Below are 23,170 nucleotides of genomic sequence, written 5' to 3' on the forward strand. Positions count from 1 at the left end.
AGGCCCCCCTTTGTGTTCTTTCACAGCTCTGGGAGTGAGAACAGCCTCCTTCTATTCAGCCCAGATCCCATGGCTTGCAGCCATCGGCCCCACAAAACAAGCCTGCTCCCTCTTCCACATGACAGCCCTTCAAATATTTGAAGACAGCTCGCCTGGCCCTGCTGAGCCTCCTCTTCTCCTGACTAAACATCCCAGTTCTTAGAACGATTCCTCAAACGCGATGGTTTCAAGTCTCTTCACCACGCCAGGCCTTCTCATCCACCAACCGCCTCACTCACGGCAAGGCTCCCGGAACGGAGGCCAGGACCAGATGGCCTCCCTCCCTACGGGACAGGCCTCTGCGCCATCTGAGATGCAGCCACCAACCCTCTCCTCCTCGCCCCTACCCACCTCCAGTGAGTTACCCCTGCAATGACCAAGTCAGGTGAAGGCTGGGGGGGGCCCAGCGCTGGGCCGGGGGATCCCCAACACCTTCTGCCCCCCCGTATCTTCTCCAAAGACCCGAATCTCTTCCAATGATTTGTCCCTACGGAGGCCCTACCCACATGTGATGCTTGCCTCTCACTCATCCTTCAAAGGCCACTTCCTTTGAGAAGCCTTCCCAGATAGAACACACGCGGCTCAGATCCTGCCCCTGCCTCGGGCAACCTCCATACGCACAGACTGCGTGACATTCACTGTTTGTCACCCTCCAAAGTCCCCACGCATTGGTGCAACTCCTTCCTGTCCTCCTCCCCGCCATCAGGCTAGCAGCATGCAGAAGAAATGGGGAAATGGGGGTGGGAGGGGAGGAAGGCAGAGGGTCCCCCGCCCCAAGGACCATGCCCTTGCACACGCCCCTACCTGTTCATGGTACTCAATGCCCATGCTCAGTGTGTTGACCAGGATAGCGATCATGATTCCCCGACCAAAATACTTGCTGTCCACGATCTTCCGAAAAGTGTCACAGATCAGCCGCCAGAAGGCCAGCACAGAGTTGGGCTCCACGTCCAGCCCCAGGCTCTGTCGTTGCCGGTTGTGGGGGTCCCGGACGTCGCTGTGCTGGGCGTCCTGCGTGAGCTCATACACCACCTCGCTGTCTGAGTCGGGCATCTCGTGGCCGGCCAGCTCCACCGGCCCCGCCCCCGCCCGGGCACAGTAGGGGCAGCTGTCTGGCCCACAGGCTCCACTGTCTGCCTTCAAGCAAGGGCTGGAGATCTTGCAAGAGCTTTGGCAGGCGCCTAGGACGGGAGGGCAGAGGTTAGAGGCTCCAGAGCTTCTTACTTGGGGTGGCCCTTCCCTCCCAGTGTCTATAAAATGAGTTGGGGAGTGTGGGGTTCTTGAAATGACAGGGGAGCTGCTAGGCACTGAGCAAGCCAGGGACAGTGACTGCCAACAGCATTCCACTGACAGTCCCTGCTGAGGGTCCTGGGGTTTGGCAGGTGGACTTGATGTTCCCCGAGGTCCTGGGCAGCTCCCCTGTCTGCGGAGCCTTTAGCAAGGAGCCCAGACCCGCTCTCCTTCCCAGGAAAGCCAGCCCTGCACCCACACCGTGCAGAGCTGCATTTCCCAAGGGATCCTTAAGACACACACACACACACACACACACACACACACACACACACAGATGCGTGCTCCTGTAACTCCACCCCCGGATACACACACACGTGCAGTGTGCACACACTCGCACGCACACACAATGTCCATACACTACCATTTGTGAACCACGCATACCTGCACAGCTGAAAACACGCGTGTACACACGCATACACGTTATATAAGGCACCTGGGCTAGGCATGCGCACACCTGGGCAGGTGCACGGACCAGAGCAACACCCTGGCATGTGCACACACAAACTTCACACACCAGATACATGTGTGCACATACATACATGAACGCTAAACACGCCCGTGCACAAGCACCCCTACACACACTGAACCCCTTTGTGCACACATCCACACATACACACACACCAGACAGCACACACTCATGCACACAGTGACCTGTCCCAAGACATCGGTGTCCACTGAAATCCAGCTTGGATCATAGAGCCGAAGCACTGGAGGGAAGCTCAGCAAACGCCCCAGAAAAGTAGGTCCGGCGAGGCACAGACGGCTCACCCAGGGCCCCGCCCCCAAGAAACATCCAACAACATGTCCCCTTCTCACTGCAGGTGGGAGGGATCGCCGGCAATGACCATGGCCCCAGGCCTGCCTTCTACACAGGAGGGGACCGAAACACGCGTGCGTGGGACTGGCTTCCATCTCCCGGCAGGGCGGCAGGAAAGCTGACTCGGGAGGCCTGCCCGTGGCGTTCTGGGACGGCTCCTTCCTGTCCCAGCCCATGTTCCCGCAGGACATCCCACACGTATCCCACTGCTCCCATGTGCCACATCCTTCCTGAAACCCTGGGCTTCAGCAAAGAGAGTCTGTTTTGGGGGGAGGGCTCGCCACCCCTGTCTGACGGGGTGGGGGAACACCCAGAGGTGGTGAGTGTCTCACTTCCCCTGTGCCACCGGGTGTCCCTCTCACCAGGCTAGCAGCCCCTGGAGGACTTGCTGCTCTAGGCCCCTGGTCTCCCCGTGGGGAGCCAACGAGACTGGTGTTTACAAGAGTCCCCTCAGCATGGGGCGCGAGGCAGACCACCGTCACACACCATCTCCCCTTGGGGCCTCGGAGGCACACGGCCCTGAGTTCATCCCTCACCAATGGCATAACCTTGGGCAGGCGAGTCAAGCCACCTCTCTGGGCCTCCTTTTTCTCATCGGTACAATGGGGATGATGAGAAAGCTTATCATCTAAACTGTTGAGAGGCTCCAATGGGCTTCTGCCTGCAAAGCATGTGGCAGGCACAGACCAGTTGGCCAAAAAGTGTTGGGTCTTCTTGCAAACAGTGTAGAGGAGGGCGCCTAGCTGTGTTCATCCCACGATCATTCCTCTTCTCATGACAATGCAAGAATTCAGATTCCCATTTGAAGGGATGAGAAACTCAGGCCTCAAAGAAGCGACGGGACTGATTAAAGGTCCCAAGGCCTTGAGTGGCAGAATGGGAATCAGGAGCCGGACCTCCCAAAGCCAGGTCCCCAGGCCTCTCTGGGATACCACCCAGCCCCTAGGCCAGGGCCCCAGCATGCCCCCACCCCTACCCTGGAGTCCTTACCTGTGCTCTGTGTCTCCAGCAGCTTATGCATGGAGCTGTAGGGCCCGGCTGGGATGTTGAGGCTGGTGAGCGTGGGCGGTCCAGAGGTGGGGGCCACCTCCACCAGCGCTCTCTCCTTCAGCGTCTCCGGGGGAGGGCTGGTGTGCACTGTGGGGTACACCTTCCCACTGCCCACAGTCCTGCCTGACGCCTCAGATGGTGACCTAGGAGGGGGTGCCTGGCAGCGGACTGGCTCCAGGTGGCAGTCAGCATGGTAGAAGCTGTGCACAGACTCTGCGCCCCCCGGAGGGCCCCCGGAGAGGGCAGGCGTTGAGGGCGGAGGCAGCATGAGCCGGCGGGACCCACTGGCATCCCGGTCCTGAATCTCAGGGCTCGCCCTCGGGGCTCGCAGCGTCCCATTGCCCAGGTGGTAGTGGTGATGGTGATGGTGGTGATGGTGCACCAGGTGGTGGACGGATGGACGGCGGTGAGAGCGAGAGCAGCTCCCGCCAGGCTGGGGCTCCTGGCCGCTGCGGGGCACTGAGCCGCTCAGCAGCCCAGCCCGCACGCCCACCGCCCGGGACACCTGGGCCAGCCTGCGCGCCGCTTTCCGGAGGATGTATACCAAGTACTTGAGCAGCTCCTCGTAGCAGCTGCCTGGCTCGGAGAAACTGGCCAGGGTGCTGGCATTGGACAGGAACCGCACGCGCTGCTCCCGCATCAGCTGGCTTTCCCGCTGCTTGGTCTCTGAGAACTGCGTGGCGATCACCACCAGGCACAGGTTGATCATGAAGAAGGAGCCCACCTGTTGGGGTGGGGACAGGAAGAGGAGATGTCCTGAAGAAAAGGGCACTGCCAGGCCGGTCGCCGCATCCCAAGCACTCCTACCCGCCAGGCGCTGGGTTCCGTTACTGGCCCAGCATGATCTCATTCTCTTTATTCTCGTGACAGTTTCAAGAGGTGGCACTTTTATAACCTCCGTCTGACGGGTGAGGAAACAGGCTCAGAGAGGTCAAGGCATTTGCCCAAAATCATTCAGCGAGTGCACAGCGAAGCTGAGACTTGAACCAAGCTCTATAGAATTCCAAGGCACGGTTATTGATCATAATGGTATCCCGCAAAGATTTCTCCCAAATTCCCTGCCCCTAACCACGGCCAGCTGTGGAAATTCTGAGCACCCCTCCCCAGTTCCCATTAGAAGCCAGGAAGGCTGTAGAGATGAATGCAATGTTGGAGACATGGGGTTCTCATGTTGGATTGAGCTTTTGAGGTCTTGGCAGAAACACTGTTCCCAAGACTGCTGCCTCGAATCCCACATCTAGCTGCACGCCCTTGGGTGGGACCCTCAACCATAGGGCCTCACTACCCTCCTGACCGTGAGCCTTGCCTGTATCTTCTTTCCCTGTGCCTCTCCCCTCCCCCAGCCAGGCAATGGGCTGAGCCCTGATCCCTGCAGACTAGCCAAGCGGCCACCCCTGACTTGCCTACACTCCCTTGTCCCTGTCCCCATGCCTCAGTTTCTCCAGGACTCCAGGATAGCCATTGCTGGGACAATAATCCAGAGTGAAGGAAATGAATATTTATGGTGACAGAGCACATTTTTTTTCTAGATTGTGTCCTAGTAATTATGATAATTAGCTTCACTAATATGATTCCAGAGAGCTGTTTGGAAGATTTTTCACGGGGTGTGTGGGTGGAAACTAGGCCCCTTACCACCCTGTCTGCATCCTTCCCCTCCCCCAGGCTCACAGAGAGAAGCATACTGAAAAGGCCAAGCTTCCTAGAGATGCTGGCCTCGATGTCCCCCAGGTGATGGTGGGGGATGGGAACAGGAGCCAAACCTGGCCCCTCATCCACATGCAGGGGCAGGAGGGCATGGCCTGGATGACTGGTTCTTTCCTAGGACCCACCCTCTGCCTCTCTCCCAGAGCTGTCTTAGTAGGTCTCCACCTCTCTCCAGAGTTTGCCCTAGGTCCTGAGTAGATCTTAATCTCTGTCTTAATCTCTCTTTCTCAGCATCTGTCCCTCGCTCTGGCTCTGTCACTTGGTGACCTGTCACTCTGTCCTCTTGGTGACCTGGAGAAGGGCTGGGCTCGGAGCCTGTAGCCTGGGGTTGAATTCTCGGCCCTCTGAAGCTCAGAGTTCTCCTTTAGAAGATGGGACCCCCCCAACACCCACCCCCAGCTTGCCCCACCCCCCCTGCCCGGCCAAATCCATCCACCGCACACGGAGCCCATGGAGCCCATGACAGGGTCAGACAAACGAGGAAACGTGGGTTTCCCCTCTGCAAAATGGAGATGATACTGGGATCGTGGTGAGGACTAAAGGCACCAGCACATAAAGTGTTGAGAGTAGGAGTGGCGCATAGTAAGTGCTCAAAAAATATTAACTACCAGTAGTAGCAGTTCAGTTATGAACTGGGAATGGTAGGGATGACAAGCATCAAACATTGGGACCCTTGACTCTGTCTTCTGCCCTTGTGAAGCCTTGGAGCAGCTGAGCTGGAAAGAACAAGAGGTCGTGTAGTGTTTCTCAACACTGAACGCCGGGGAGTCTGGATGGTGATTCTGTTTGCAGGACAGTCGTGTCAAGATGCTTACCGTCTCTCCCCAGCCCCCCAGCCAAATGCCAGTAGTGCTCCCCTATACCTTGTGAAAACAAGACCACCCTTTGCTATTTCCCAATACACTCTGGGTTGAGAATCACCCATTTTACTGATAAGGAAGCAGAGACCTAGGGTGGGGCTGGGGGGCTCACGGGGAAAGACTTGCCCAAGGTACTAAGTGATAGAACCAAGCCTTGACCTTGGACTCACTCCTGACTCCTCACTCCTGACTCCTCATGACTCCTCCTGACTCCTCTGCCTGAGTCTCTGTGGGACCAGTCCTGAGACCAAGCTAGCCTTCCCCTCTCTGGACTCCCCCCACCTGTTTTCCCAGGACCCCTCTTCCCAAAGGGGCCCAAGGAATCACTCACGATGATGAGGAGGATGAAGTAGATGAAATTGTAGAACGAATGAGCATCCATGACAAAGTACATGATGTCGACCCAGCCCTCCAGCGTGATGACCTGGGGAGGGCGCAGAGGGAGAGGCTGACTTGGGGGGGGGGTGGCGCTAAATCCTCCTGTGATCTCCTCAGAGGCCCCAGGCCCCTCCCAGCCCTGAGGACCGCCCGCTCCAAGGCAGGACTGCGTCCTGGTGCTTGCGTTCCAGGGAACGTCTCGGTGCCCGGGCAGTCCCACCTGGAAGATGGCAATCCAGGCGTAGCCGATGTTGTCGAAGTTGATGGCGCCCTTGAAGGGGTTGTGCTCCCCGGCGGAGCAGTTGGTGTAGTACTGGTTCCAGTTCACACAGGTGGTATTGCTGGAGCTGTTGTAGGCCTCATAGTCCAGGCCACAGGGGGGGCCGCCACCACCCTCCCCGCGAAGCGTGGGCACACTCCTGCACGAGCGCATGCCATTCTCCCGCGGCTGAGAGCAGATGAAGGGGTTCTCGTCCTCGTTCTCTGTCTGGTAATAGCGTTCCAGGTCCACACTCAGGGGGCTGCAGGGGGGACAGGGAGGAGCTGAAAGCAGGGGTCTCCAGGGAGACACCCCAAGAAGGATGAGCTGCGTGGGTATAAGTGAGATCTGCAGAGTGAGCAGGGTGGGGACGAGAGCTGGGCATGCAGCAGCCGGGGGCAGGGATTTCTGGGTGTGGGATGGAGGGCACTGGGAGTGTGCAGACTGAGGGTGAAATTCCAGAGTCGGGATAGGGGAAGGTTATGCCCTAGGGCGACAGTATTCTAACGTGGCTGCCCACCAGGCTCACGGAGGAGCTTGTACGGATTGCCGTGGCCGCGCTGAACCCCAGGCCAATGAAATCGGAGTCTGTAGGGGACCTATGCCTCAGGAATTTCTTTTCTAATTCCCCAGATGACTTCAATGTGTAGCCAAGTTTGAGAACCAGATGTGTCACCAATGTGCAGACAGCGATGTCAACGGCAGTGGGGACTGGGGTGGGTCCCAGCCCTGGAACCATAGGTCCCCACCCCCCTCCCCATCCTGGGCGACACTCACAGGCTGAAATTCTCCGGCAGGAAGCATCGGTTACGAAGCAGCCCTGCCCATAGCTGGACGCCAACGATGCCGAAGATGAAGAAGACGAAGAAGCAGAGCAGAAGGACATTGCCCAACATGGGCAGCGTGTCCAGCAGCAGCGTGACAAGGATGCGCATGCCTGTGGGGGCAGAAGCCACGCTGGGGGTGCCAGGCTGGCCGGGCAAGGCCAGCTGCCACGGGCCTGGCAGCACACCCAGAGGGGGCCCTTTGGGGTTTCCCGGGCAGAGACACCCAGTTCAAGCTGGAGGGGAGACCAACGGACACCTCTAACTCCACAGGAAGGCCTGGCGCCCCAAGCCCTTGCGCACCGTCCCTCTTGCCCCATCCGTATGAATCAGCACATAAGACCACCAAGGATGAGCCAGAGTGCTCGAGGGTTCCAAAGCTCCTCTCTCCTGCACCACACCCCTGCTAACTCCCCACACCATCTCAGTTCACAGGGGAGGATCGAGGAAGCTCAGAGAACTGATAGGACTTGTCCAGTATCACAGAGCTGCCCAGCGTTCTGCTTCTAGATCCCACCTCCCAATGTACACACACACACACACACACAACACACACACACGCCTCTCACCTGACACAGTCACCTGACCTTCCTAAGTCATCAGCAGTCCTTGGGGAAACTGAGGCAGAGAACTCCAGGAGGAAGATCAGCAAGGAAGCAACCTCACTTCGAGACCCAGACCCTCAGCAAGGGTCCAGACGCCCTGAGCTTCGCTATGGTTCTGAGCCCCCTGCTGGGTCCATTCTCTGTTGATACAGAGCCCCACATCGGAGGTGAGGAGACACAAGGCCATCTTCTCCAGTGACCATCAATTAGCAGGCCACCAGAGCCCCTCCCCCTCCAGCCTTGTTGGAGATACTGCCCTGGCTCCTCACTCCAGGTCCAGGATTCTATACCATTCCATACCCCACCTGCTCTGAACCACCCCCAGGCCACCAAACCCTTGTTATACACACAGACCCCTAATGGCTGGTTTTGACCCCCCAAGTGCCACTCATGGCCCCCTGCCCCTCCAGAGGAAGAAGCTTTTAGGCAGCAGCTGATTAACCCTCCCAGTGCCTGTGGCTGTCCTGCCTGGCCTTTCAAGACCGGCCTTCTCACTCAGTCCCTCTCCCCCTCCTCCAGCCTCATCCTCCTTCAGCTCCTCTGGGCTCCAGCTGAGATCAATTCCTCAGGGTTTGCATTAAGGGAATTACACCGGTGGTTAGACAGAGGCCTATAAATCTGCCAGCCATCACCTGGGGTGGGAGAGGCGGCGAGAGTGGGTGTGCCCCTTGTCTGGGGCTCCTGTTAACACTAACGTCCCAAAGCCCGGAGGACACGGAGGAGCTCTGCCCACCCAAAGGCAGCCGCATCTCATACACAGGCACACACATGCACACACACACCACACACACACACACAGAGCACAGGGGGCTGCTGCTACATCGGGCACAGAGCCCCAGAAACATGCTCCAATCCCCTACCCCCCCGACTCCCGGGACCGAGGTGGAGACCATTTGCAGCCTGTGTAGGTTGGGGACTTGCAAAGGGGGCCTGAGCAAAGGTAGGGGGGGCCAGGATGTAGGGGGAGCTAGAGCTGCCAAAGCTTGGCTGGCTCAGGAAACCAATGCGGTTTAATTTAGATAATGGTCCCGCAGTCAGTTGCGGCAGTGGGTTGGAAGGGGGTGGGAAGGAGGAATGGGACACAGGCGGAGGGTGAGACATGGAGTGGCCTTGTCTGGAGAGAAGTCATGCTCAGTGTGGCTAGTGTGGTCTCAGTCGTGGGAGCCCGAGTGCGTGAAAGACTGTTCTAGCTAGAAAATGCCATGACACGCTGTACCCACCCCTCCTGGCCTACCCGCCTCTCCTCCCGCTTCCCACTCACCCCTGTTCCCCTGGAGGGAGCTGTCCTCTAGCTGAAGGGAAGGAGTCATTTGAGACAAGTCTGAGATTCTGACCCCCAAATCAGGCTAAAATAAGGGGGACGGTCTTTTCAGGTAACTCTCACAGGGCCACAGGCCGGTGTGGGGGCTCCGTTGGCTCCAGCGGCCCCAGCTCCCCACTGAGCCCTTGTCTGGAGAGATCTGCCTCGGACTGCCAGGCCCTGATGAGGCCGGTGAGTGGTCAGGAGGTAGGGGTGGGATCTGGGGTTTCCAGATTTCCTCTGGGGGCTCTCCATCCAGGGGCTGAGGGCCAAGGGGTCACTCACTGGGCACCCGGTTAATGGCCCTGAGCGGTCGCAGCACGCGGACTGTCCTGACAGCTGAGAAGCTGACATTCTGCAGGTCCAGCGAATACTCCAGCATCCTGCAGGGAGGGGCCCAAAGGGAGGCCCTTTGAGTCTGAGGCCGCCATGGGGGTCAAAAGAGGTCAATGAGGAATCTTGCTGCGGTGCGGCAGCAAACCTCTGACTCCTCCCTCTCCTCCACCAAGGGACCCCGAAGAGCCAGCTCTCTGTCTGGGGGCAAGGCCACCCCCAAGCCAAGGGCAGATCCCCATGGAAGAATAAACAGAGGAGGACGCGGAAGCAAGGGCTCGAGCTTTACAGGCAAGACCCCCTCGGACCCTGAGGGGACAGCCAGGAGAAAGCACGGCTGGAAGTGGGCCGGGCAGGGGGTGGGGGGCAGTGCTGGGGCCTAGGACCCTGGTCCTGGGGCAGGGACTGATCTGGCCGTTGCTCTCCCACCTCCAGCCCATGCCCTCACCCTGCAATGACGATGAAGAAGTCAAGCCGGTTCCAAGTGTCTCCCAGGTAACACTTTTTCCCGAAGATACCCAAGGCCACCATCTTCACCACCATCTCCACGGCGAAGAAGGCAAAGATGAAGTCGTCAAAGGCCTGGTGTGGGGAGGAGAGGCTTTTGAAACTGGGGCGGGGGGAATAACCCCCCCGACCCCCTCCCCCACCAGCGGGGTCAGGGCCCCTCCCAGAGACATTTCAGCAGTTACTCAGCTCAGGAACTGCCCCCTCCCCCAATGTCCCCCAACTCACCTGCAGGATCCGGCAGCGCTGGGAGTCACAGGCAATGTCCTCACACGGCCGGAACATGCCCAGGGTCACACAGTTGAGAAGGATGACCAACATGCTGATACGCTCAAACCAGGTATCCGGGGGGGTTGGTCAAGGAAACAGCTGGCAGGGGCTGCAGCCGCGCCTGCTCCCCCCACCCCAGCCCACCCCGGCACCTCCTGCTTCTCATCCTCCCCCCAACCCCCCTACTCCCCCCGACTGCCGCCCTCCACCATCTGAGACGGGGCCCACGTGTCTGACCGAGCCCAGGCCCAAGCCCAGGCCCAGGCCCACCTTGGCCATCACCTCTCCGCACCCAGCTTCTTCGGCTGTAAAGTAGGAAAAGCCACAAATACCCTGACTATTTGCACAAGCCATTTGGGGGATAAAATCGATCGTGCCTGTGGAAATGCCAGACACCAAGAGTGTGCTGCTGAATCTGAATCCTCTTCTGTCCTACCTCCCGGGGAAGATGTGAGAAGCAAATGAGAGAATGCAGTGAATGTGTGACACAAACCTAAAGTCGGATTATGCCTGCCTTACAGTTTACCAAGCGCTTTCGCGCCACGCCACATCTGATGCTCACAACAGCCCCGAGAAGTATCCGGGGTGGATCACATTCTTTCCCGGAACCCAAGTGCACGGAGGCCTGGGAGAGCCCAAGTCCTACGCTGAAGGTCACGGGAGAAGCCGCAATGGGACCGAGGCGTCCGAGCTTCCGATCTGGGACAGCAGCTGCCACAGTGGCTCCAGCGCGCAAGGGAGGGGCTGGCGGGAGCGTGCGGGCACTGGTCAGACGGGCAGGGGTGTGCAAGAGGATCCACAGCAAGAGGGTCCGAGGCCGTAGCTGTTCTCCACCACAACACCGGAGCCTGTCACCCCCTCTCCAAGTGCCCACCCTGCCCCTGGCCTCCTGGAGCCCTCAGGTGGCCTCCAAACACACTCCTGCTTTGACACAATGAGGACCCACCGCATACCAGGCCCCGGGCTGGATGGGAGTCCCCACCCCACACAGAGCAGACAGTACTCTGCACACATGGACTGCGAGTCTTTCCACGGGGTAGATTTTAGTAAGGGCTTAACTTCCAGCCCATCAATGGGAGAACGTCCGAAGTGGGTTCTGGGCCTTAGAAGGGTCTGGACGCTGGACCCACAGAGAAGTGATCCAGCATCCTCTTTTTCTCAAAGAAAATACGGGGTGGGGAGAACAAAGAAGATAGAAGGGAGCGGAGAGTGGAGACGGGGTAAAGGAGGGGCTTCAGGGGTGGGGTGGAGGGTGTCGTGGCAGCCCACTGCACGACCCACCAAGCCACACTGGGGCACAGAGGGCCTAGGGCAGGGGAATCTTCCTGTCATAACCTCACTTCTGGAGTGCAAAGACTCTGTCCAGGGACCCCAGGAATTTCCTCCCAGCTGGTCCCAGCCACCCCCCATCTCTGTCCTGAACCTCAGGCCACCCCGCTCCGCAGCAGCTCAGGACACCCTCAATCCCCTCCCAGGCCTCTCTGCCACCTAGGCCCTTTGCCCTCACATCCCTTCCCACCAACAGGCACCCAAACAGGCAAGGCACTGCAGTTTCCCAAGCCTCCACCTCCTCCTCACCAGAATAAGAGTAAAAAAAAAAAAATAGTTCTAGGTTTTGGGGGTAAGTAGATGGAAGTGGAAAATCAAGAGAGTGCTCTGTTTCCTCAGAGCTGTTTTCTAGAGTGGAACCTGAGCCGAATGGACGTCTCCTCAGAAGGGGGGTCAGCCAGGGGTCACCCTGGAAAAAGGAGGATGGGGAGGGAGCTGTCTTGGGGTGATTCTCTGGAAAGGGAAGGACACAATTACCCTCAAGAACTGGTCTGCATTCCCCAAGCTATCCCCCTCTTCTCCTCTGCAGGGAAGGGACCCACGTGAGCAGTTATCTCTACAAGGGGGGCTGTGAGCAGTTCTCTTGGGAAGAGGGGCTCCTGGAACACCTGTTTGGACCCCTTGAAGGGCAGGGATGCCGCCACGCCCCATGCCGTCTGTGCACTAGTCTCATCCCCCTTGCTGAAGCAGGGACACTCGGATACACGCTCATATCCCCTACGAAGGGGACAGTAGCTCCCGGCATGTGGCAGACGATACGTGGAGGAAACGAACGAACGAATGAATGAATGAATTGATAAATCGTTCAGTCTCCCTGCTTAGAAGCCACTGGATCTCCCCAGTCATGTTTTCCTGCCTTGTTTGCCTCAACAGGGATACACTGATAACTATGGGGGAGGGGGCGGAAGGGACATCACAAAGGGGCTGGGACTCCTTCTGTCCCCACCTTCTACATGCTCACCCTGGGGCCTCTTATAGCTAGATTCTGCCTCCAAATAACCCCACCTCCAGCTCTGGATCATGGAAACCCCTTGTCAGGGGTCTCCTTGGGAATTTAGTACATCTCAGTTTCACCCTCTTTGCTCTCTACCTTTCCCCATCCCTATAGGTAACCGTTAATGGACAGGGAAGATACTGAAGCACAGGGACCTGGGGGACAATCTGAACTGAGAAATAATTAGTGAGGATGGGGGTCTTTCACCCTTCTCAGGGTAATGCTCGTTTCCTTGGGAACATGGCCTTATGTCACCGTGTGATGTTCCCTTGTTGCCATAACAACAGGAGGATGTGTCACCAGGTGGTGTGGATTTGTTGCTATGGCAATTAAAGGGACCCCCTCACACATGAACTCCCCTTCACTAGACTGCTGTCTTGTCCTCACGCAGGGAAGGGAAAGTAGGAGACCCACAGGTTATCAGGTTGGGGGGAAACCATGTGACAAATCCCCATGGCAACCAAGGGAATGGGAGACACTGGTTGCCATAGTGACTATGAGAGACCTGTGCAGTCACATGTCTACTGTTGCTATGGCAACTGTCCGGGCTGGAGTGGATCCCAAAGGGGGAGGTGGGTAGGAGAGGGGAGGCTCTTTCTTCTCCCCACAGCCCACCATCAGAAGCAGAGAAAAAGGAAATGGCAGGGTGAGGAAACCCACTTCCATCCCTCCTCCTCTTCTCCCTCCAGGAGAACTAGAGCATGTTATCTGTACAACTCAGTCCTCTCTGTGGGGCTTTATCTAGAGCCCTTGCCTAGCCTGGCAGCTGTAAGGGAGAGGAAGGTGGGGACAGGAGGGAGGAGGACTGGGGCACCTTCAGGGGCACGGGGGCTCGGGCGTGACTAAGAAGAGAAGCAGGCCCTCCGGCTGCCCCGTTCCCCAAACTGGAGCCTGGAAATCTGAAACAGAGGAGCACTGAGGAGGAAATGGGCCTGGACCCAGGAATCCTGGCCTCCTAGTATGAGTTGGGAAGGTGGGATCCTTGTCTCACCCACCCCACAGAGCCACAGAGCAGCTGCCATCTATGGGGGGGGTTCTGCATTCTTGGGGGGTGGTGTGGACTATAGGGGCTCAGCACTGTGGCCAGCACTGGGGAGGCGGAAAGGGGGATTCCCCCAGCCAAGCCCCCACTCCCACAGCCTGTTTCCCAGTGGTCTCCTCCGCTCCAGCCTGTGGGCGTGTGGGGAGAGAGGTTTCCAGCTGAACTGAAAACTGAAGCCTGAAGAAAGGCAGCCGGCCCCACCCAGAGACAGAGACGTGAGACCCAGAGACACAAGAGAGCCGGCCTGTTGGAATCTTTGGAAGGGGAAATAGGCCAGAAATCTGATTCAAACGTCTGTGACTCTGTGTGTGTGTGTGTGTGTGTGTGTGTGAGCATACACACACACACACACGTGTGAGCAGCTGTGTCTGTCGCCACCCTGGCTGAGGCAGGCAGGGTGGGGTGAGGGCTGCAGCGGGAGCGAGGAGGGGTGAGGGGGGGGGTTGAGTGGTAGGGGTAATCCCAGGAATGGCTCCAGCTGGCACTGTGGGTGATGGGGAGTCCCCCAACAGTTCCGTGGAGTCGAGTGGGTGTGTAACCCAGCAGGAAGGTGGGCCTGGGGCAGGAGTGTTACAAGGTGCTCTGCTCCCCCAGTCCTGTTCAATTCCCTAGCCCTCTTCCTCAGAAACCCCTCTGGAGAGTCTTGGGTTTTAAAATGAGAGGAGGGATTTGGTGAGGGCACAGGAAGAACACCCCCTCCCATTTCCTTTGAGGACCAAAATGGAGATTTCTCCCTAGGTAAGAGAAACAGGCAAACTTGGGGCACTGGGATGGTGGCAAGGAAAACTCCAGAAATTCCTGGTGCCCCCTCCCCTGCAGACGCACACACAGTGACGCAGTCATACACTCACCCTCACTTCTGGAAGCCATTAGGGCTCCTGCCTTTCGGGCCTCCCCCTTCTCCTCCCCCTACTCCTGGCAGGCTCCCTTCTCCCCCTCTGGCTCCCCTCTCACTCCCCCTCTCGGCATCCCAAATGCCAGCCTGTGATTTCCAAATGAGAAAAAGCTGTGCTGGGCTCTGAGCTTGGAGAAACTCCTACACAAACTTCCAGATGTGACACAACAGCCGGAGAGGGAATGCTCAGGATCTCCTTTCCGGGAGGGGCGATGCACTCCCTCACACTTCAAGAAACACATACTGGAAAGTCCAACTCGCTCCCCTATAACCGTGGAGGAGGGGGCCCCTGGCACTCCCATCAGTAGGGCCCCTGGTCTTCCCAGTACCAGCACAGGCACTTCTGTGCCTCTCTTTCTATTGCTGCCCTCCCTTTCCCCATACACACACACACACACACACACACACTCACACCCATGCACACTACTTCCTACCTGGGTCTAGATCTCCTCTCTAGGAAACCTGGTGTGTTAGCGGCTACAGGAGAAGGGGCTGAGAAAAATGGCAACAGAAGTCTGACTAGCTTCAGTTAGTGAGGGAGGTGTCCCTACGTCCCTCAGACTCAGAGGTGCAGAGAACCTCGTGGAGCCAAGGGAAGCTTCACTGGTACCAAAAAGAGAGAAAGGGAACGACTGAAGTCCAAGAGAAGCTCAGAGCCCCTCTGGCAATGACAACACAGGTTCGCCTTGACACTCAGATGTGATAGGATTTGTGGGGCCCAGCACAGGCACCCCCTTGGCCAAAAAAATTGTTCTCAACCCATCCTCAGCCAACCCAGGCTTAGTGACATGTCTAGGCCTAGTGATGCCGCCGGCCCACATCCCAGACTCCCACTACCCCAGACGTGAGCCTGTTCCTCCATCCCCAAGAAGAGCACTGGGGTCCCACCTCTCTTTCCTCATTCCAGCCTTCTCCACTTGCTCCCTCTCAGAGCCCCTCAAGGAAGGAATCTGCCCCCAGACCATCCACTAGCCCCTAGAGCTAGGGCAGGTGGGAAGATGCTGGCCGAAAGATCTGGTTGTTTTAGAGGGGGAGGGAAGGGAGAGATCTCTCTACATTCCCTGGACTCCTGAGGAAGAGGAGAGGGGGATGGGCTTTTCACCATTCATGGAGAGGGTACGTGGTTAGGGGTAGAGAGGAGAGATAACCAGAACCTGTCTTCTCAGAGACATTCGTTCCCCATGTCCATCTCTACATGGAGAAAGGGGTCTGGGGGGTAGGGGTGCGGACGTGGGGGAGGAATCAGACCCCTCTGAGACCCCCTACCTCTCTCTCTGCAGCTCAGAGAGAAAGGAAGAAGGGGTAAGGGATGGAGATAGGGTGTAACGAGGGGAGCTTCCAAAAAACCTGCGGGGTGTAGAGGGTGGGGGTTGTGGGGGGACACAAGCTCACATCCCTGCTTTGCGCACTAGAGGCAGCAGAGCTGCAGAGAGTGAGGGCGGCACCGAGCTCCCCCCACCTCCCCCAAAGCAGTGTCCCGGTTGGGCTCTTAGGCTTTACAAGGGAAACCTGAGTTCTCCCACCCGGGTCCAAAAGAGCCTCTGAGCTGGGAGGAAGGAGTCAGGAGAAGCTGTCAAAACCGGGGATGGCAGCGCACCCCCCTTTCCTTCCGGCAGTGACGGGACCCACCCCGGAGCCTGGGAAACCTGCATCAGTCAAGCTGGAGCTTTGTGCTAGGGGCTGGGGGAGAGGCCAGGGGGCTCAGGGGACTGGGGTCCCCCCTATCACTCCAGATCAGGTGGAGGATAGGGGGCAGTGCCAAATCTACCTCCCCAGAATGTGGGGCTTGCATTCCACAAAACCAGCCAAGGAGTAGACCCCGGGGTGCTGGACCCAAGTCTTCCTTAGCCAACCAGCTTCCAGCCTCACTGTTCCCCCAATACTTTCTCCAAGGCTACGTTCTCACATACCTGCCCCACCATCAGGCGGGAGCACTCTATTTGTGACAGGGTAACTTGAAGCGGCTTAATCCCATCCCCCGCTGGTCAAAGCTCTCGACACAGTCTTTCCCTCCACAAGAAAAAAAAATCTAGCACAAAACTCCCTAACCCCAACACAAAGCACCCCGCACTGAATGAAGAATTGGGGAGAAGGGAGGAGCTCCGGGCAGTGGGCTCCAGCTGAAAGGGTCTCAACTCCAGCCCTAGGGGCAGACAGCTTCCCCTTCACTACCACATCTTGTTCTCATTCTGCGCCCCTGACATCAGCCGCCGCCGGAATCTCCTTGTTGTGCCTCCAACCCGCGGGTGGGGGTGGGGGAGTTAGGACCTGGTCCCCGCCCCCCAACATTTCCCTCTGGGTCAGTAGAAACCCCGGCCTCGAGGACCAGGTTGGGGGCGGGGAGCAGACCCTAGAATCCACCTCAAACTTTGGAGCGGGGGCCAGAGGGAAACCCAGAAGATCGCGGTCCCCCCTCCCCCGTCCCCGCAGCTTCCTCCCCACCCCACCCCCCAAACTCGGAAACCCAACCCAGCTCGCTAACGGGCGGCGGGCGGAGTAGAGCTCCCCGGCTCCCGAAGCTTCCCACATCTGGAGGATGACGACCCTCCCCTGCCCACATCTGGAGAGCGTCCAGCTACAAACCAGCGGGGCACGTCTCCTCTCTTTTCCTGGCCTGGATCCCAGCCCCCCAAGAAGGACTGAGGTGTGTGTACCGAGGTGGGGCTCGTCTGGGGTATCAGCCAAACCTGCTCGCGTCTCCGCTCCCACTCTGAAGCCCCCTCCCTCCCTTAGCAGCCCCCCCGCTTCTGCTCACCTTCCAGCTCACTTCTCCGACTCACCTGGCTTTCGGTCCCCTCCGGCGGCGCGGCCCGCCCCCCTGCGGACCCCCTAGCCCGGCCGTCGTGCCCTGGAGGATATGGATTACAGACCGTGCGGAGACACCAGCTCCGCGGGCGGCTGTCCTGGCTCAAGTAGAAGAAAACCACCGGGGCCAGCGCCGGGTACGGCAGCCCCTCCGCCTCGGAGTCCGCGCTGCCCGGGTCCTTTTCCGCCGACCCCGGCCCCGGCCGGCCCCCGGCCCCCGACAGGTCGTTGAGCCGCATGAAGCTCCGGGGCTGTCCTGACTCCTCGGTGCCCGCTCCATCCTCCTCCTCGTCCATCCTCTGGCCAGCCGGGGCCCCAGGCGGTCTTGAGAGGGGCGAGCGGCGCCCCTCAGAGGAGGTGTCCTCACGCCACCGGGGGGCCCCGGCGGGGGCGCATCTGGGGGGCTCTAGGGCGCAGGCTGAGCCCCCGGGAGGGCCAGTTCAGCCCAGCTCCCCCTGCCCGCAGGGGCATGCTGCCCGCGGGGCGCCGGGTCGCAGGGAAGCCCCGCCCGGCGCGAGTCCCGCTTCCCCAGGGCTCCTGGGGCCCCCCGGGCCAGCCGGCCGGCTCCCCCTCACTTTGTTCCGGCTTCTTCGCTTCGCGCCCAGGCTCCGGTCGCCCGATTCGGCGCTACCTTCGGCGAAGCGGCCGGGAGAGGGGGAGAGAGAAGAGGGTCGGAGAGCGGGGGATACGGGGGGGCGCCCCCTCTTCCCGCGGCGCAGCTGGAGCAAGATCTAAGGGGTCAGCATCGTCCCGGCTCCGCGCCAGCGGCGGCGGGGGGAGGGGAGGAGGGATCTCTTTGGGGTGGGTTTGGAGGGGGTGGGGGGCGGCTCCTTCCTCCGCCCCGCGGCGGGCTCACGGTCCGGGAGGGGCGGGGAGACGGTGGGGGTCCGTCCCGGGCGGGGGTGGAGGCGGAGATGCCGCCGCCGCAGCCGCCGCGGTGGCTGCCGCTGCCGTAGCTGTCGCCGGCGCCACTGCCTCCTCCTCCGGCCGAGACGCGGAGCGAGCAAGCGAAAGCGGCGGCGAGGAGCCCGGCTCACACCACAGCTGGATCCCTCACTCCAACTTCAAGCCTCGGCCCCGCCTCTCCCCAGCCAGCCTCGCAGCCAATCGCTGCGCGCCGCCGGCCCCGAGCCGCGCGCCCATTGGCGGGCCGCCGTGGCAGTGAGGGCGGGGGCGCCGGGGGAGAGAACCACAGCTGGAATCCGGTTCCCACCCCGAAGCCCAGGACCGCCTCTCTCCCCTCCCCTTGCCCCTGGGTCCGCTCCCGAAGGCCAGAGCCAATTAGACGGCTACCCAGACCGAACCCACTTTCCTATTGGCCGCTGGGGTCTCTGGGACTCCCCTGGAGGGATCCCCGGGGAATCAGAGTAATCCGCGCCGGGTCCTGGGATAGCGTTGCCGACCCCGGGGTATCCTTTGTCCACGACCCCTGAATTGGACCACAGCCGGAGGGTGGGGCTCAGCCCTGGGCGGGCCTGGAGAAGAAGAGAGGCTGGCGGCCGGGCTGTGGGGTGTGACCAGGACCCCAGAGCGAAATCCTGGGTCTCCACCTGATTAAATCGCCCACCCTGGAGTCGAACCTGAGAGCAGGACCGAAGAAGGGGAGGAGCGGAGCAGGACGTCCCAGGGGTAGGGCTTCGGTTTGGGGGGGCGGTCTTGCGGAAATGGGAGGAGCCAAGGGAATTCAGGGGCAAGCAAGGTCTGGGCGTGGTTTCCAGCAACCTCTTGGCCTTGTAGACCCCTCTCCCAGGTCCACTAATGCGACTTTGACTCTGACCTTCTAACCCTGACCCGCTGACCCTGACCTCACGTCAGCACTCCTGAGCTTCATCCCCTCTGCCGCTAGAGATCCTTTGAAGGCTCTGGCTCTCTCGCTGGGGCTTCGCGCTTGAACACGTGGCCTCAGACAGGTCATGCCGGTCTCAGGGCCCGGGCTCCCCAGAGCAGCTGAGGAGCAGAGAGAGGTTCCCGCGAAGGGACCTGCAGGGGCCTCGAGTGTGTGGGAGGGGTTGGAAGCATGGGGCTGGGCTTTCTGAGTCTCGACCGGCAGAGTCTCACTAACCCCCCCCCCCCCACACACACACACAACTCCGTGCCTCAATTTTCCATCTGGATTTCCAGCATGGCTGGGAGGCGGTGCACACACCTCTCCTCTACCCGGCACGGGTCCTCGAGGGTCTGCGGCTCTCCGCGCACCCACACTCAGGTGCACAGCCTGGGCCTCACCCCGCCCCACCTCCCCGCGTCCCCGGGCTCAGTCATCTCCAGCCCTCTCTCCCCGCCGCCCACAAGGCTGCAGGTGCCCGGGAGCAAAGCGCCGCGGGAGTGCTGGGCGCTGGAGTGAGGTGGGGCGCGGAGGGCATCTAACATTAGACGTCGGGGAGCACTTCCCACCTCTGGGAGGTAGACACCGTGGCGAAACCAAGCAGGTCTGTCAGTTCTCTGTCCCGAGACTTCGGGGCGCTGACGCCACTGCGGAGAGGCAGAGGCAGGGACCGGGTGACCTCCCTCCTCCGCCGTCCACCCCTCCCCCACCGACTCCCAAGGCTGCGCTCCCCCGCGCAGCCTCCGAGCGCCACCGGCCGCCTGGGGTGGGTGTCTCAGCTCCCTCGAGGGCGAGTTGCAGGGAGTGCAGTGGGTAGGGCCACGCCGCTGCAGCCTCCCGGGTTGCCCTTTCGCCGAATCCGAGCGGAGTTGTGCAAATGAGGCCGAGCTCATTTGCATTTCATGCTAATGAGCAGATCCCTTAAGTGCCTTTCCCTCCTGGCGGGAGTCTCTGCTCTCATTCCGCGTGTGCCCTGCCAGGCTCGAACTCTCAGCGGTCTTCTGGGAGAGGGGCCTATTTCTGGTTCTCTCCAGGCGTCTGACACCTTGGTCCCTCCCGCAGGTCCGCAGTCTGCCTAGTCGGTCTGCCCTCCCCGGACAGGGTCAAGAAGCCCTAGGGCAGACACAGGGTCAAGAAGCCCCAGGGCAGACACCGGGAGGTAGTGACTTTAATCATCCCATCTTTGCAGAGGGGACCGAGGGGATGAGGAGCTGAGAGAGACACGCCCAGTCGGGTGGTCGGGTTTCCTGGTGGTCGGCAGGCCCCACACCTCCATCCATCACCCAGGCCACCTCTGTCTCTGGGCTGACCTTTGTTCTAGAACATATCCAGAGAGGAGCCAGGGTGTGGGGCCGACACACATTTAGGACTTAGGATGACCTGCCACCTAAGGCATCCTGACCCCTGGGCCAGGGGACACCCCGGGGACTCCGACATCCAGTCAGAGATGCTCTCTTCCCCTGAGGGGGGCAAAGGGAGGAGGGAGGCAGGACCTACATAGAAGCAAAAGGAGGGATGAAACCATGTTTAATTCCTACCCTCCAAATTTCATCTCTGCCATCACCTCCTCAGAGCAGCCTTTTTCAGCAAGTACCGTGGTGCCTAGTATGTGCCAAGGTGCTGAGGACACAGTCCTGAGCCAGACAAGAATCTGGAACCTCATGGCACTTGCTCATGTGTGTAGTCATGAAATGACGGTCTGTCCCTCTGGACTCTCTGCTCCCTCAGACCAAGGGTCCATTTTGCGCTCCAGAGCCTAGGCCGGTCCAGCTTGGCACGAACTCGATACTTAATAAATCTTTGTTAGACGAGTGAGTGACCTCAGTCAGGGGGGAGAATGAGGGACAGGAAGTTCCTTGGGCCCCCGTTTCCTCACAGAGTAGTTAGGCCTCTGTGTTCTCTATGATGATGTCTGGGTTTGAGGGACAGCCTTCGCATAGGGCCTGCTCTGCCAGCCCCCCTCCAGCCCCATCCAGCCCTCTCCCCCTACACCTCCCGCACAGCCTGGCTGGCTCCCTTAGGAACTGAGACGCTCTTCCCATCTGTGAGGCACTCTGCTCGACGAGGATACATTATCCCATGGCGTCACCTCGCAGCCTTCGGAGTGGGGTGGTGGTTGTCCCATATTTTAGATAAGAAGACTGAGGCTCAGATAGATGAAATTAGTGAAGTGACTTCTCCAACCGGGACGTCCCGTCTCCCCTGGCGGTGGCCCCCAGCCCCTCTGGGACAGCCCTGTGTGGAGCAGAGAGCCTGCACAAGAGGGACTGACCAAGGGAAGAGAGGCAGCAGACCTAACAGCCCGTGTCTGAGCAAGACTGCTGTTCAGCCTTGCCCTTGTCAGAAAATGCTAGCTCTCCCGGAAGCCTGACCTGTTAAGGCCCTGACGCCTTCCTTTGAACTTGTTACAGAATCCCTTTGTCGAGCGCATGCCTGGTACCAGGGGAAGGGAAAGAGGACACAGAGCAGAGGGAAGACTGGCTAGAGAGGGGTAGGACACACCAAATGCAGCCCCTTTCACAGCCGTGCCTGTGCCTCCTGGGGGAAGAGGGAGCCTCAGCAGTGTTTACCATCTCCTGAAGACCAAGGGAAGAACCAGATGTGCTGTGGTCTCAGACCCTCTCTGGGCCTTGAGGATCTATCCAGAGGAGGCCAGAGGCACCTGCCTTGTCACCTTACTCATGAGGGTCAGTGAGACGGAGACAGAGGGTTTTGCAAACTGCCTAGACTTTCCAGAGCCAGGGCTGGTGCTGCCAAAAAGGCCACCTGTACTTCACCAGCTCCCCCCTCCCCTCTCACTGCCCCCCAGACCCAGCTCCACTTGCCGGAGCCTCAGACTTCCTGCCCGAGACTGAGCAGGCTCCAGCCAGAAAAGGGCCACCTGACCTTGTTGGCTGGAGTTCTAATCCCCTCCAGATGGGCCGGTGGCTTGCACCGAGGGCCCAGCTGCCCAGTCAAAGCTGAGCCTAGTCCCACTGACTGTGTGTGGCTGTGTGTGACTGTGTGCAGACCCTGCAGTGACAATTTGGTCTCCCACTCCTCCCCACTGCTGACATCCCCACAAGCAGCAGCCCCATTCCCCATTCGAGTCTTATCTCTAGCAGCTTCTTCTGGCTGTCTGTACTGCTTGGCTCTGGGGCAGCGAGGGTGCCCAGGCTCAGCAGACCCCTGAAGGGTGTGGGGAGGGAGACAGCTCCTTCCCCGTTCCCTGCCTGTCACCCTCATCCCGCGACACCCACCCTCCCTGAAGCAGGCTTCCCGCTGCCTTCCCCCCCGCCCCGGTGGAAGCTAGGTGGGGTTTCTGGGGTCTGCAAAGAAGACGCCAAGGGGAGGACTTGTGAGCATCTGAAGGCACAGGTGGTGGTCAGAGGAAAGCACCGGCCTCCCCTGCGGCAGGAAGGACTCAGATTTGGAGAAGCACTTCCAACCCAGTAGATGTTCCAAATGACAGAGAACCCTCCTTGGACTGGTTTGTGTGAAAGGAGGGGCACGGACAGTCTGACCTCCCGCAGGGAGGCCTTGCTTGGCTCCATCCTGGGATAAGGGTGGGAGCTGAATGGACACCCCAAAGTAAACCTCCCTGGCCCCGAGAACAGCAGCTCCTGTGACATACCAGAGCATATGCCAATGTCACCATTCCCTGAAAAATGAACGTTCATTTAAAGCATCCCCCTGCCCCTTTCCCCAGCTTAAAATAGGAATCAGTGGGAAAGGCAGGGCAGGCCCCTTTCTGAACCCCGTAGAGGGCCGGGATTGGCTTAGCCCCTCCAGGGTGAGTTCATACCCGAATCCCCCACCCAGTGGTCATTATGGGCCCCCCTGCCCTGAGTTTCATTTAAGCTGCAATGACCACGGACTGGGGAAGCATCATTGGAGAAGGCGGAGGGGTCAGCCGGTGGCCCCCTCTCGCAAGCAAGGCGGAGGCTTCGAGGTTCCCGCGGGACGCTGTTCGGTTTATTCCAGACTGGGTGCCCATGGGAGGAGCGGTGAGGGTGGCCAAGGGCCCCAGATGACAGGGTGCCCAGGGACGGCCGCAGCGTG

The 23,170-nt window shown here is 59.7% G+C and overlaps 1 protein-coding gene across 30 annotated transcripts in view; it reads right to left on the reverse strand.

Annotated features, from left to right (window-relative positions):
* CACNA1G (calcium voltage-gated channel subunit alpha1 G) overlaps positions 1–17,600 on the reverse strand; it is a gene marked incomplete at both ends in the record, with an annotated part of 61,574 nt that extends 43,974 nt beyond the window's left edge. For 29 of the 30 annotated variants that reach the window (XM_080826925.1, XM_080826922.1, XM_080826913.1 and 26 more), the window contains 9 exons: positions 844–1,220; positions 3,140–3,923; positions 6,095–6,187; positions 6,362–6,662; positions 7,178–7,337; positions 9,415–9,512; positions 9,911–10,044; positions 10,198–10,309; positions 17,359–17,600. In XM_080826925.1, the coding sequence (XP_080683051.1) occupies positions 844–1,220; positions 3,140–3,923; positions 6,095–6,187; positions 6,362–6,662; positions 7,178–7,337; positions 9,415–9,512; positions 9,911–10,044; positions 10,198–10,309; positions 17,359–17,600 (2,301 nt within the window). The remainder of the gene's footprint in view (positions 1–843; positions 1,221–3,139; positions 3,924–6,094; positions 6,188–6,361; positions 6,663–7,177; positions 7,338–9,414; positions 9,513–9,910; positions 10,045–10,197; positions 10,310–17,358) is intronic. The other variant, XM_080826921.1, reaches the window with a different exon arrangement.
* Between the last annotated feature and the right edge of the window lie 5,570 nt (positions 17,601–23,170).

Source organism: Martes martes (assembly GCF_963455335.1).
Source record: "Martes martes genome assembly, chromosome: 16".
Taxonomy (NCBI): domain Eukaryota; kingdom Metazoa; phylum Chordata; class Mammalia; order Carnivora; family Mustelidae; genus Martes; species Martes martes.